Here is a 13,188-nt window from a genome sequence, read left to right as displayed (position 1 = left end):
AGATTCATATCATGACTCAATTAAAGTCAAAATGATATAAAATAATAATTTCAATTTATCTATATAATTAAAAAACTATCATAAAAATATTAAACTGAGAATTAATATATAAAATAAATAACTAATTATATATATAAAGATAATTAAAAATTGAAATAAATCAATTTTTAGAATATAGTAGAGTAAATCAATTTAATTTATATATAAAAAGCTATATTATAATATTATTTCTTAGTTTAAAAAAATAATTGCTCTCAAGTAGCTATTTTAAAAGTAAAAAAAAAGTAAAATAAAAATTTATTAAATTTATAAGTAGACTAATTATCATGACTTTAATTTAGATACAGATGAAATAGATTTTTAATTGCTAGCTAAATAAGCTATTTGAATGAAATACTAATATAATTTTTAAAAAATAATTTTGAAAAAAACTCTATTTATTTTTTTTTTTTTTAATATAGTTACTAGATAATTTTTATATTTATAGAATAATTATTTATAAAGTAATTGTAGAATTAATTGCTATATCGTCACTAGGTAATTGCAATTACTGATTATCTCAGTCAGTGGTATTACACTGTTGAGAAATTTAAATAGAGTTTATTTTATACTATTATATTACTTTTTTTTAAAGCTTAAATATACTATTATACTAGTAGATTATTATTTATTTCATCTGCTAGATAGTTATTCTTTTTTTAAATCTTTAGTTATTCATTTAATCAATTTGAGAGTTTTACTCTTATTAGATTTACTATGTGAAATTCTTAAATCATATGTGATATTTTCTTTAAATTTTATATTAAATATCATATTAAATTATTATTAAATTCTAGTTATTTTATCTAATATTAAAGCCTTTAATGAGAGATATAATTTATTAAAATATTTTTTAATTTCTTATTTATTTCTATATTATATATTAATTAGTTCTGATATCTTATTTAATTATTTTAATAATGGATTATTCACAGGTTTTCACGGCTTATTAGAGGAAAATATTGAGTAAATCTTTATACTCTTTGATAGTCTTAATTTATATATATTATTAATTTTTTTAATAATTTAAAAAAATATTTATTATATAAACTTCTTGCTGAGATATTGAATTCTATAGTTCTTAAGTGATAGAAAGATTTTATCTTTTATTTCAAAGTTTGACTTATAATGATATTTATTAACTTATTATTTCATGATTTTTTATATCTTTTTTACATTATTAACTGATAGCTTTTAGATTTTTTTATTTAAAAAATATGTCATTTAGTATATTTTTATTTGAGTCTTTTCTTTCTAGATAACATCTTTAATAATAATTTTTAGTTAAAAATATTTAAGATTTATATTCATAGATAGTTAAAAAAAATATTATTTTAGTTGATTTATTTTTAGAGTTTAGCTATATAGTTCATTATTAATAATCATTTATTTCAGTTGTTCTGATTGTAGTTTATATATAAATAGAGCTTGATTGCCAGATATTAACTGACAATCTCAGTCTAATCATCTGTTTATATGTAATAAGCTAATGAGAGCTTCTGTAAAGGGTTAAGCTCTAAGAACTAGAGGCTAGTCCTCCTATATAACAAGGACGAATTGCTTGAGAAAGGGAAGAAAAGAATGAGATGAGAACTTGAGCTTAAGCAAGCTCGCGTAGCATGATCATGTGCGCACATGCAAACAATGGCTAGGCTGAGTCAGTCAGCCAGAGCAAATCTAGGGGTTCAACCTCTTATAATACCCCTCTTCTCCCTCTTTGTTGCGGGCCTTTACAACTATTTAAAGCCCTCTTTACATCTAATTTTGCCTGCTGAGAGGCCTCCCAAGTGTTCAAGGTCTTCACTTCTTGTAGAAGACTTATGTCATTCCACATAGGCTCAGCTTAACCTACCCATTTAATGAGGTATTGCTTTTTTCTCTGATAGATTCACTCTGAATTTCCTCAATTTCAAACTCAGGTTCTTCTGAGATCTCTATAGTGGGTGGCTGTCAGTCAGTTTGCCTCTGACTAGGCAGGGGATCTGTCACTGCAGCATGTAGAAGCTTTACATTAAAGACATTGTGAATGTCAGGTGAGATGTTCAGTTAGTAAGTATGAAATTCTATCTTTTCTAGCATGATATATTGATTGTATTTCATGTTCAGCTTCTTGCACAGATGATTAGTTCTTATGTTCTCTAAACTCAATCAGATCTTATCTCCAGGTTGAAAGCTTGAAGCTGAGTCTCTTCATCTATTTACATATTTCTCTTGAGATTGCTGAGCATCTGTCATTTTTACTTGAGCTCACTTCAACACTTCATGAGCCTTTCTCATGTAATCATCTGCAAACTCAATGAGATTATGTGATGTTTCAATGAGGGGTGCATCAGCTATATCAATGGAGGAGACATGGAAAAGATGCATTAAAAAGAATAAGCTCACATCCATTGAGACAGCATCTCTATTATTGATAGTCAGCTCTGCTAAAGGGAGTCATTCACATCAGTCATTCTGTTGAAAGCTAATGTACTTGCATAGGTAGATTTTCAGAGTCTGATTCATTTGCTCTGTAGCTCCATCAGTCTCTGAGTGATAGACTATGAAGAGTTATCTATTAATGTCTAATTTCTCACACACCTGAGTTCAAAACATGCTTGTGAAAGCTGACTATTAATCTGACACTACTGCCTTAGAGATGCCATGTTGAGGGATGATGTTGTGAAGAAATACTCTAGCCATTGTCTCTGCATTAGTTTTCTTAACTGCTTTTAATATAATTCTCTTGATCAGTCTGTCTATTATAATCATGATGTTTGTGTATTCTTTAGAGCTTGATAAGTTCATGATAAAGTTCATGGAAAGCTCCTGCTACATGTGTTCAGGAATAAATAGAGGCTTAAGTAGTTCCTGATATCAATCTCTCCATGTGATGTTTGATCTGCAAAGATGACAGTTTCTGATCATTCTTTTCATATCAGCAGCATAGCTTGACCAGTAGAACTCATGTCTTAGAACTCCTGCTGTTTGCTCTCACCTGGGATGACTGGTAAGAGGTGAGTCATGAGCCTCATACACTAACCTGGTTCAAAGAGGTTTGAAGTCTGACACTCACTTATGATCTTGAAAGAGAAGCTCTCTGTTCTCATTTAAAGAGCACTCAGAGATGAAAGCCTTAATGCCAAGTTCAGAAGGAAATCTGAATCTTCTCTCATGAAGAGTTTGCTTCAGATACTGCAGGATCTTGTCATTTTTGCAGGCCTCATATCACTGAGCTTGAAGAGACATCTCAGGTTTCATGCTGGCAGTAGTCACTATTGATTTCATTTCAGATGCCAGTACATTAAACTTAAGTAGTTGAGCTTGCCTCTGCTTGATTCTCTCATCATCAGCACCCTGTGACATGTTCTGCTCTCTTCACAATAGGATGTCTGGTTCAGTGTTCAACTTCTCTGACTGATAATCAATTCTGAAGTTGAATTGATAGAGAATATTCATTCAACATAGCTGTCTTTTATTTAGTCTGTGTGTAGTCATGAAGTATTCTAGATTCTTATGATCTGTGAGAATCTTGAATTTCTTTACACTTTGTAGCTCAGTGTCTCATTTCTTTAAACACTCAATTATCACTAATAACTTCTTATCATGAATCTTGTAGTTGCATTCCGCAGATGAATGCTTGTGAGAGAAGAAGACACATGAGTGTAGAATGCTCTGCTCATCATATTGTAGCAGCACTTCTCCTGAGATGTAATCTGAGAAGTCTGTTTTCAATATAGTCTCACAGTCAGAGTTGAATTGAAGCAGAATTGAAGTGAAGATAAACATTGATTTTAGACACTTAAAAGCTTTCTCAGCCTTGCTCATCCACAAAAAAGGAATATTCTTGCATGTAAGAATTGTCAGTTGGGTTGTGATCTTTGAGAAATCCCTAATAAATTATCTATAGAAATTGGCAAAGCCTAAAAATCCTCATATATCTTTAAGAGTAGTAGGTGTTGCCCATTCCAAAACAGCTTTAATCTTCTCCAGATCCATTCATATACTCTTGCTTACTTCAATGATAAATTCAAGATATTTTGTGCTGTTCACCTCAAACTCACTCTTTCTGATGTCTGCCTGCAGGCCTGCTTCCTATAGATGCATAAGTATCTTTTGTACATGCTTACAATACTCCTGTAAGCTTCTTGAGGAAAATATCAAGATGTCATCTAAATAGACTGAGTAAAAGTCATCCAGATATCCACATAATGCCCAGTTGATATATTTTTGAAATGTGCTCAGAGCATTGGCCAAATCAAAGGGTGTAACCAGCCACTCAAATAGTCTGTATCTGGTTCTAAAGGCTGTCATTCACTCATCAGCTTCTGTGATTTAAATCTTGTGAAAAGCTGCAATAATGTCCAGCTTAGTGAATCATTTAGTCTGTCTAATTCACTATAAAGTCTCACTGATTAATGGTAGAGGATATCAATCCTTTCAGATGATTTTGTTAAGAGCTTGATAGTTCACACAGAATCTTAGCCCACTCCCAGGCTTCTTTGTGAATAGTACAAGGGCAGCTGCAGAGATAGCATCACAGATAATGAATATAAACTTTATTGAGACTACTTCTTTTTATAATTATATGAAGAACAAGAACTCAATAATCTTTATAACCAGTCTATATGAAATTGATAAACAGCTTGAGGAGAAGTAGAGTTTAATAAGAGTTGAGAATGAGTCTGATAAGAAGCTAATCTACAACTTACTAGAATGGTTGAAAGGCCAGGAAAACTATTTCTCAAAGAAAGCATCAGATGAATTACCCCCCCTATAGAAGAACATTGATTTTAAAATAGAGCTTCAGCCTAACATTGACCTCATCTGGAGCATTGAACATGCACCTCTATATAAGATGAATCTAGAGGAACTAAAGGCAGTGAAGATCTATTTCAAAGTTAATCTAGTAAAAGACTTGATCATTTTAAGTTTAGCTCTCTATGCCTCTTCAATTCTGATTGTCTGTAGTGAGAAGAAGATACAATTCTATGTTGATTTTTATAAGCTAAATGCTATAATCAAATAAGATTAGTATCTTTTGCCTCTAATAGATGAGCTGATAAACTGACTCAATGAGGTAAAATACTTTTTCAAGTTGAACATTCAGCAGAAGTTTTATCACATCTGAATAGACCTTGAGTCTAAGGATCTGATTATCTTTAGAACTCACTACAGGATTTATAAATACTAGGTGGTCTTCTTTGACCTTACAAATACCTCTACCTGCTTTCAACAATTTATTAACAGTATCTTCTTTGACTATCTGGATAAGTTTATGACAGCATTTATAAATAATCTTCTAATCTATAGCAAGAATTTGAAGAAGTATAAGCAGCAGATAAATTCAGTGCTAGACTGACTAAAAACAGCTAATTTACAAGCCAGTATTCAGAAATATGAGTTTGCAGTTCAGAGAACAAAATATCTAGAGTTCATCATCAGCACAGAAGGAATTGAGGCAGACTTAGAGAAAACAGCTATCATTGTGAGATGATAAATTCTCATTATAGTTAGAGAAGTTTAATTATTTTTAGAATTTGATAATTTCTATCAACAATTTATAAAAAACTATAGCTGAATTGCAAAACCACTATATCAGTTGATAAAGAAGACTATCTCATTTATATGAATATTAGAATAAAAATCAATCTTTGAAAAATTCAAAAGACAGCTGGTAAAGACTTCAACACTGCAATACTATGACTCTGAGTAGAAGACTTGTATTGAAACTGATGTCTCTGATGAAGTAGTGACTAAAATACTAAATTAAAGATTTGAAAATAATATTTAATACTCAGTAGTCTTCTATTTAAAGTCAATAAATAATGTAAAGCTTAAATATAAAGTTCATGATAAGAAAATACTGACAGTGATCTAAGTTTTACAAGAATAATAAGCAGAGCTTGAGAGACTATAACAGAAAAAACAATTCAAGATTTTCACTGATCATTGTACACTGAAATACTTCATGACTATTAAGAAGCTGAATACATATCAAGCTTACTGAGCAGAGTTTCTTTTTCATTTCTACTTTGAGATCAAGTATTGATCAAACAAGGTCAATTTACTAGCAAATGCATTGAGCAGGTCTGAGCAGATTAAAAGATAACAGAATAGTCATATATTGATTCTCTTATAATCAGAGACTCTTGATTCTTAAATCACTTCTTCTATGAATATTGCTAGTATCAACTTCTCAGAGGAAGAGAATATTGCTGAATGTATAGTATCTTTAAATAAAATAATCATCTCAATTGAGCTTTTACAGTAGTAGGCAGATGATAAAAATAGTTCCTATATAATGAAAGATAATATGCTATAGTACAATGAAAGACTAGTGATATCTATTTAGAAAAAGAAAACTCTGATAGCTGAACTACTACAAAAAATTTATAATCAAGCTTCAACAGCATATTCTGAAGAATAAAAGACTTTGACCCTAGTGCAATCATATTATTAATGAGTCATCTGGTGGACAGATATCTTACACTACATTTAAAACTATCATATATATGAGATCAGTAAAATTTCAAGAGATAAGACTTCTGATTTGCTAAAGTCATTATTAATATCAGAATAAGCATGATAGCATATTGTAATGAACTTCATAAATGTGTCAAAAAGCAAAATAGATTATGATGTCATCTTGATTATAGTATGTCAGCTAAGCAAGAAGATAATCTTTATTTCAATTATCTGAAAAGTTATAGCCTAGGAGCTGATCTGACTATTCATTCAATTCTATTATTCATACAATAGAGCATCTGACTCAATTGTCTCTGACTGAGACTCTCAGTTTGTATCAAGCTTTTAAGATGAGTTTATACAAATTCTGAGTATAAAACTGAAACTCTCAATAGCACATCATACACAAACTAATAGACAGACAGAAGTGATAAATCAATATATTATCACTCATCTTTATCTCTATATCAGTTATTATCAAGATGACTGAGATGAGTGACTACTTATTTTAGATTATATCTTTGCAGCTATCTCAAATACTTTTACAGAGATGTTCTTCTTTCTCATAATAAATGAATATGAACTCTGAATGTCATTTGATTGACAATTACTGGCAGAGAAATTGAATATGAATGAGAAAAGAAATTAAGAAATAGTAAAAAGCTTTATTCACTAAATAAGAGAGATCCGAAACTAGATAAATAAAGATATAATAATAATACAAGAATAGATGAAAAAGCAAACTAACAAGTATCATCAAAAGTCTAATTATATAGTAGAAGATTTTATTTATCTAATATTAAAATCATACAAGATGAATTAATCAAGCTGTAAACTGACAGAGTAGAATCTCAGTCTTTTCAGAATTCTGAAAAAAATGAGCAATGTCTACAAACTGAACCTTCATGCAATAATGAAAATTCATTTAATTTTTTTCTCAGACAAGCTATGTAAAGACTTCAGAGATTCTCTACCTGATCAAACTGTCAGAACATCAGACTCAATTAAAATAAACAGTGAGAATAAATAAGAAATAAATTATATACTGATCAGTCAAATAAGTCAGAGCAAGCTCCAGTATTAGATATACTAAAAGAGATTTGATAAGAATTCTTTATGATACTCTGCTCATGACTTTAAGAGATCATCATATACAATATAGAATTTTCATGAAGCTAACTCTATTAAAGTCAGATCACTGAAATATCTAGAGAAATGGATAAGAGTATGAGAGACAGACAGCTATCTGAAAGATGAAAATAATAATAATCTCCTAGTATGAGGGCATTCTTGTTTCTAGATCAGAGAGTAATATTAGACTCAGTGCCAGGGCTAGATTTATTTCCATCATATGGTCATACCCTATATATAATCTAGTAGATTGGTCATGATCTGGTCATAGGATTATATAGGCTATTTATAATCTGAGCAGATCTTAACACTTCTTTTTCCTTATCAACCTTAGTATTTTTATTGCATAGCAGTTATCAATGCAGAGAGTTTCCTTCTTATACAGCTCATATTCACTCTCTAATAATATATACTATAGTTTGATCTTTGATAGCAAATACTATAACTTCAATAATATATTCTTTAGTATAGTTTTCTCATTTTATTAATCTCAGTTATTTGCTAAATCCTGTTACTTAAATATTTATTAAAAATCATTTTTCAAAAAATAAAGATATTCAGACAATAAGATGCAGATATTTAATTAATCATATTTTATCAATCAATTATTTAAAATCTCTCAGTGGAAGAATAAATCTATTTTCTTCATTTAATTAATATATAAATTAAGTCTTTTTAACAGAAATGATAAGTATGAAGATATTAAAGTAGATAAACTAAATATTAAAAGAAAGTGTAAAAAGCTCTATAACTAAAATTATAATAGAGTAGATATATAGATACTATGAGTGCTATAAAAAGAAGAAAATAACAATAAATGAAATATATATATAAAATTAAATAGTAGATAATCACTAAATTTATTGAAGAAACTTTGACAATTCAAAGTATTTATATATATAAATAAGTAGCAATAAATTTTATCTCTAATCTTTTATAAAATAAAAAATTAGCAATAAAGTAATCTAAATCTCTATGAAGTGCTGGTTTTATTTTTCAGAAAGTACTGATATTAAAGAACTGATTTTTAAAAAGTGCTGATCTGTGCTGATCATATGCTAAATTTTGAAATAATGTTAATTCTCTAGAAGATGTTGATTCTAAAGTGCTTTAATAATCAGTGTAAGATAAGCAGTGTGAGAGCAAAAAGCTAATATAGAAAATCTTGACATCATAATAAGAAATTTTATGAAAACTATATTCTTCATAGTCTGATGATATCATCTACTGGCTGATTAATCTACAAGTACAAATCACTCTTGAAACTACTTATGACATTTTATGATGCAATAAAGACATATTAGTCTTTTTATCTGAATGAAAACATTCTTCATCACAATATTTTAAAAAATAATATATTAATAATCAATTTTAAAAAGATAAATAGTTTCTTTGACATGTTAATTGATTTAAATCTTGTCAAAGAAGTTAAAAGTGAGCAAAGCAGTGCACACTATCAGAATTACATAAAGAAGTTACTGACAATTGAAGTGTTTCTTAATGTTGATCATACTTATTGATATGATCTTGAGTTTTTCCTCTATGTGCTTATCTAACAGTATATTTGTCATAGTTGAGAAAGATTAAATAAGCTACAGAGACAGAGACAGACACATATCTTACTACAAGCAATTTGCTGAGAGAATGATATACTGAAACTTATATGAAAATTACAAAAATTAAATGAAATGACATGCAAGCTAATGAATTGAAATATCTTCTTCAGGAGTTTTTACTAAAATTGAAGTGTGTTAAATCTCTCTACAAGATCATACAAAATATGCTGTTTTCTTTTAAAAAGAAAGAAATTATTGTTGAAACATCACAAGACTCAAAAATACTTTATGATTCTATTATTAAAGTGTATGATGATGTGATAGTGCTGATTGAAATTTAATATGTTTAATGACTACTCTGTTATGATAAATAAGTAATGTTTGTATTAGTTAGCCTGCTTTAATATGATGAATAAGTATTGCTTATGTTATTTAACCTGCTCAATATGTACTATCTGATTTATATCAGTTTGTTTCTCATTGTTCCTCTTCTGCTTCATCATCACATGTACTTCTGCTTGAAGTGCCTGTAACCCAACAGAGAAGTCAATGATGGCAGGCCTTTCCATTCCACATGAAATCCTTTGATCAACTCTTCACAACCTGGAACCAGGGCACTCCACTGTTCCCAGGTAGGCTCCCACGCGATGCGGTACTTCAGAATTGGCTTGCCCCTTCACACGCGGATTCGCGAGTCCAGCATCTTTTTGACCAGCCACTCCTCCCTGGTCACACCGCCGTGCTTAACCGGGATTGAAGGAGGTTGATCCTGTTTGTGGAGAGATGCAGGTATGAGTATCATGAGAAGAGGCTGATTCACTGAGTGTACATGTACAAGAGTTCTTACCTTGGTCAAGTTCTTCAGTAACTAGCATACAAGGCAACTTTCAGGAACAGGGGTTATCGTTGGGCTTGCGGCATTGGAACTAGTGTAACCTTATTCATTAGGTTTAAGAAATTGACATAGTCTATTCAAAAGCAGAGCCAATTTTAAACTGTATGTTACCATATAAACTTAGACTCCTATCTTTGGTGTGAATGCGCTTAATATCTAAAATCAGCTTGTCTAAACTACTAAGCCAAGATAAGCTACTTCATGTGACGGCGCTATGACGGTGTATGGCTACTGGCTACGGAAACTGGCATTGTCCGAAAAGGGTAATAGCAACTGCCTAGCAACGGTCTAGAAACCACCCCGCAAACAACTACCCCGTACACAAATAATACCCCACAGAAACTTCCTAGCAACGGCATAGCAACCGCTAGTGGAAAAGGGGTATATAAACAGAAGCTTCCCCAAGCCCCTGTGTCGTAGAGCATCTTAGTATTTCCTTGAGATAGCTTACCTAGTTGACAATCACATCAGTTTATCTGCATCTGGATAGAAGCCGTAACATTTCAAGTGGTGTGGTTAGAAATGGAATAACATCTTCTCTGATAATTAACTATGCGGCAATAACTCTTTGCTTACGGGTATTGGGATTGATCAAGTCGGGTCGATGCAAACCAAGCCAAACCAGCAGCATTAAAGTTGATTGGCGCGCTTGCGCGGGCTCTCCACAAAAAAGATACTTTAGGGCTTGAGAATAAGGTCACTTGCGCCTGCCAACTTAATTCATCGCTGCACTAGTCTCTCGGATCGGCCCGCACTATAGCGGTAGTGCCATCCCGCAAAAAGAATGGGGAATAATACTTCATGTGGGTATATACGCAGTATGGCAAGCAACAGCACACTTGCAGCATTATATGAAATATAAGAGAAGAACAGTACAGGACATGAATGCAGTATATCACATCATCACAGTACTGCTGTATAATAGCAACCAGATTGATTTAAATGAAAAATATATATTCTATTTTCTCAAAATGATAATAAAAGAAATTATCTCTAATCAGAACAAATTTTAACAGAAATTATTTTTCACTTATTATTTAAATTTATATAAATTAAATGAATATTTTATTTAATTTAAATTTTATTTTCTAGAGATAGTTTTTATTTTCTTTATAATTATTAAAAAGTTTATTTTAAATTTTTTCTAGATATTATTATTATTATTATTATTATTTATTTTAAATAAATAGAGTTAAAAATTATAATATCTATTTAATTAAGTTATAATTTAACTATTATAACTTTACTAGAATCAAAATAATTATAAGATAAAAGTTTTAATTTATGTATTTAATTAAATAACTATAATAAAAATACTAAACTAAGAATTAGAATATATTTATCTAACTAAATAGCTGCAATAAGAATACTAAACTGAGAAATAAAATATGAAATAAATAAATAGCTAAATATAATAAGATAATTAAAAATCAGAATAGATTAATCTTTAAAGTAGAATAAAATAATTATGAAATTGATTTTTATATTAATATTTAGACAGTTGTGATTATCAATTGCCTCAGCCTATAACCTTACACTATTGAGAAGACTGGACAAAGCTCACTTATTCTATACTATCATACAAAGTATCTCATTGATAAAAAAGAACTAATATTCAAATAATACTTTAATAAATAAAATATAAGCCGGCTGTCAATACTGATCACTTTTCAACTAAATAGAGCTGTATTATTTATATTGAAAACTAAATAAAGAATAAAGCTACAAGATATTTAGTCTTAAAAATAAGAGAAAATTATTCTGAGAAGTTTAAAATAATAAAAAAAGTGTTTAAATATTTGTAAAAAATATATATAAAAGTTAATAAACTTAAAAATATAAAAATAAAATGCTGACAGTTAATAATAAGAAATGAGAATAACTCTTACATATTTATGATCAAATTCTTATATTTGACTGATGAAGTTCAGATTCAAGAAAAAAATTATAAAGTAAACTTTTTTTATAAACTTTTTTTTTAATTTTTAATATATAATTATAGTAGTCTATATTAATTATATCATTTTTTATAAAATTTAAGAGATATATACTCTAACTACTCACTATTTTAATAGTATATATAATTAAAATATCTGATAACTATCAAATAATAATAATTAAAAATAATATTAAAATAATTATGAAGAAACTTCTATGACTCAAAGTAATTATAAAAATACTTCTATAAAAAGAAGTAATTATGAATTAATATCAGTCACACTATTATAAGTAACTAAAAATAGATTAAAAAATAAAGATTGAATAAAAAATGTAAAATACTTTAACTGTTAAATCAAAAAGTCATATGATATAAAGTTGCTTATATAAGGAAAAGATAAAAGTGAAAAAAGTAGATATTGAGATTGTCATTATTAAATTGAGAAAAAATTAAAATTGAGAGAAGTTTTCTTCTTAAGTCAGATAGTTGCAATAGGAACTTTGAACATAAACAAGCTGATACTGAATATATCAAGATAACTTTCAATAAATATATCATTTCTATAATATTATAAGTAGATTTTGAATAAATTATTTTATTTTTATTGACTTGAGATTTATATAAAAATGTATTAAAGCTTTAAAAATAAGCTTTAAAAAATTAAAAAAAGTTATTAGATCAAAAGCTTTAATGATTAAAGAGAAATTTTAATCATTAAAATTATCTCTTTGCGTTTGTAAATAAATTAAAAAAAATTTATTAATATATATATATATTATTGATAAATCTGAGAAGTATTGATATAACTATAAAATATATCTAATTAATAAAGCAAAAAATATAACTGAACATAAAGAATTAATATCTAGTTTAATCAAAAGTATAAATATCTAAAGATAAAATATCAGAAGAATGCAGTACAGTGATTTCAAAAAAAAAATTTAATATATTAGCAGTGAAGTTAGAGTATCACTAGAATGTATATTAGTGAGATAGACTTATAAATAAAAAATTTAAATATAAAGTTACTTAGAGAGCTAAAGATATAAACAGTTAGAGAATTCAATAAATAAATAAATTAAACAAGCTGTAGAAAGAGTCATCAAGTAAAAGAAAGTCAACTTCTGAGATCTTATAACGAATAAAATTTTATTAAAGATGTTATTTTTTATTATTATGAA

General features: G+C 28.6%; 1 protein-coding gene across 1 annotated transcript; it reads left to right on the top strand.

Moving 5' to 3' along the window:
* Positions 1-1,683: 1,683 nt before the first annotated feature.
* Positions 1,684-9,930, top strand: PAAG_12629 (hypothetical protein; the record flags this gene model as incomplete). The annotated part of the gene is made up of 2 exons (XM_015848096.1): positions 1,684-1,696; positions 9,806-9,930. 2 exons carry the CDS (start codon positions 1,684-1,686, stop codon positions 9,928-9,930), a joined length of 138 nt encoding a protein of 45 aa, XP_015702280.1.
* Positions 9,931-13,188: the final 3,258 nt, after the last annotated feature.

The sequence above is a fragment of the Paracoccidioides lutzii genome (assembly GCF_000150705.2).
Source record: "Paracoccidioides lutzii Pb01 unplaced genomic scaffold supercont2.45, whole genome shotgun sequence".
In the NCBI taxonomy this organism is placed as follows: domain Eukaryota; kingdom Fungi; phylum Ascomycota; class Eurotiomycetes; order Onygenales; family Ajellomycetaceae; genus Paracoccidioides; species Paracoccidioides lutzii.
This window is presented reverse-complemented; position numbering and strand designations above follow the sequence as displayed.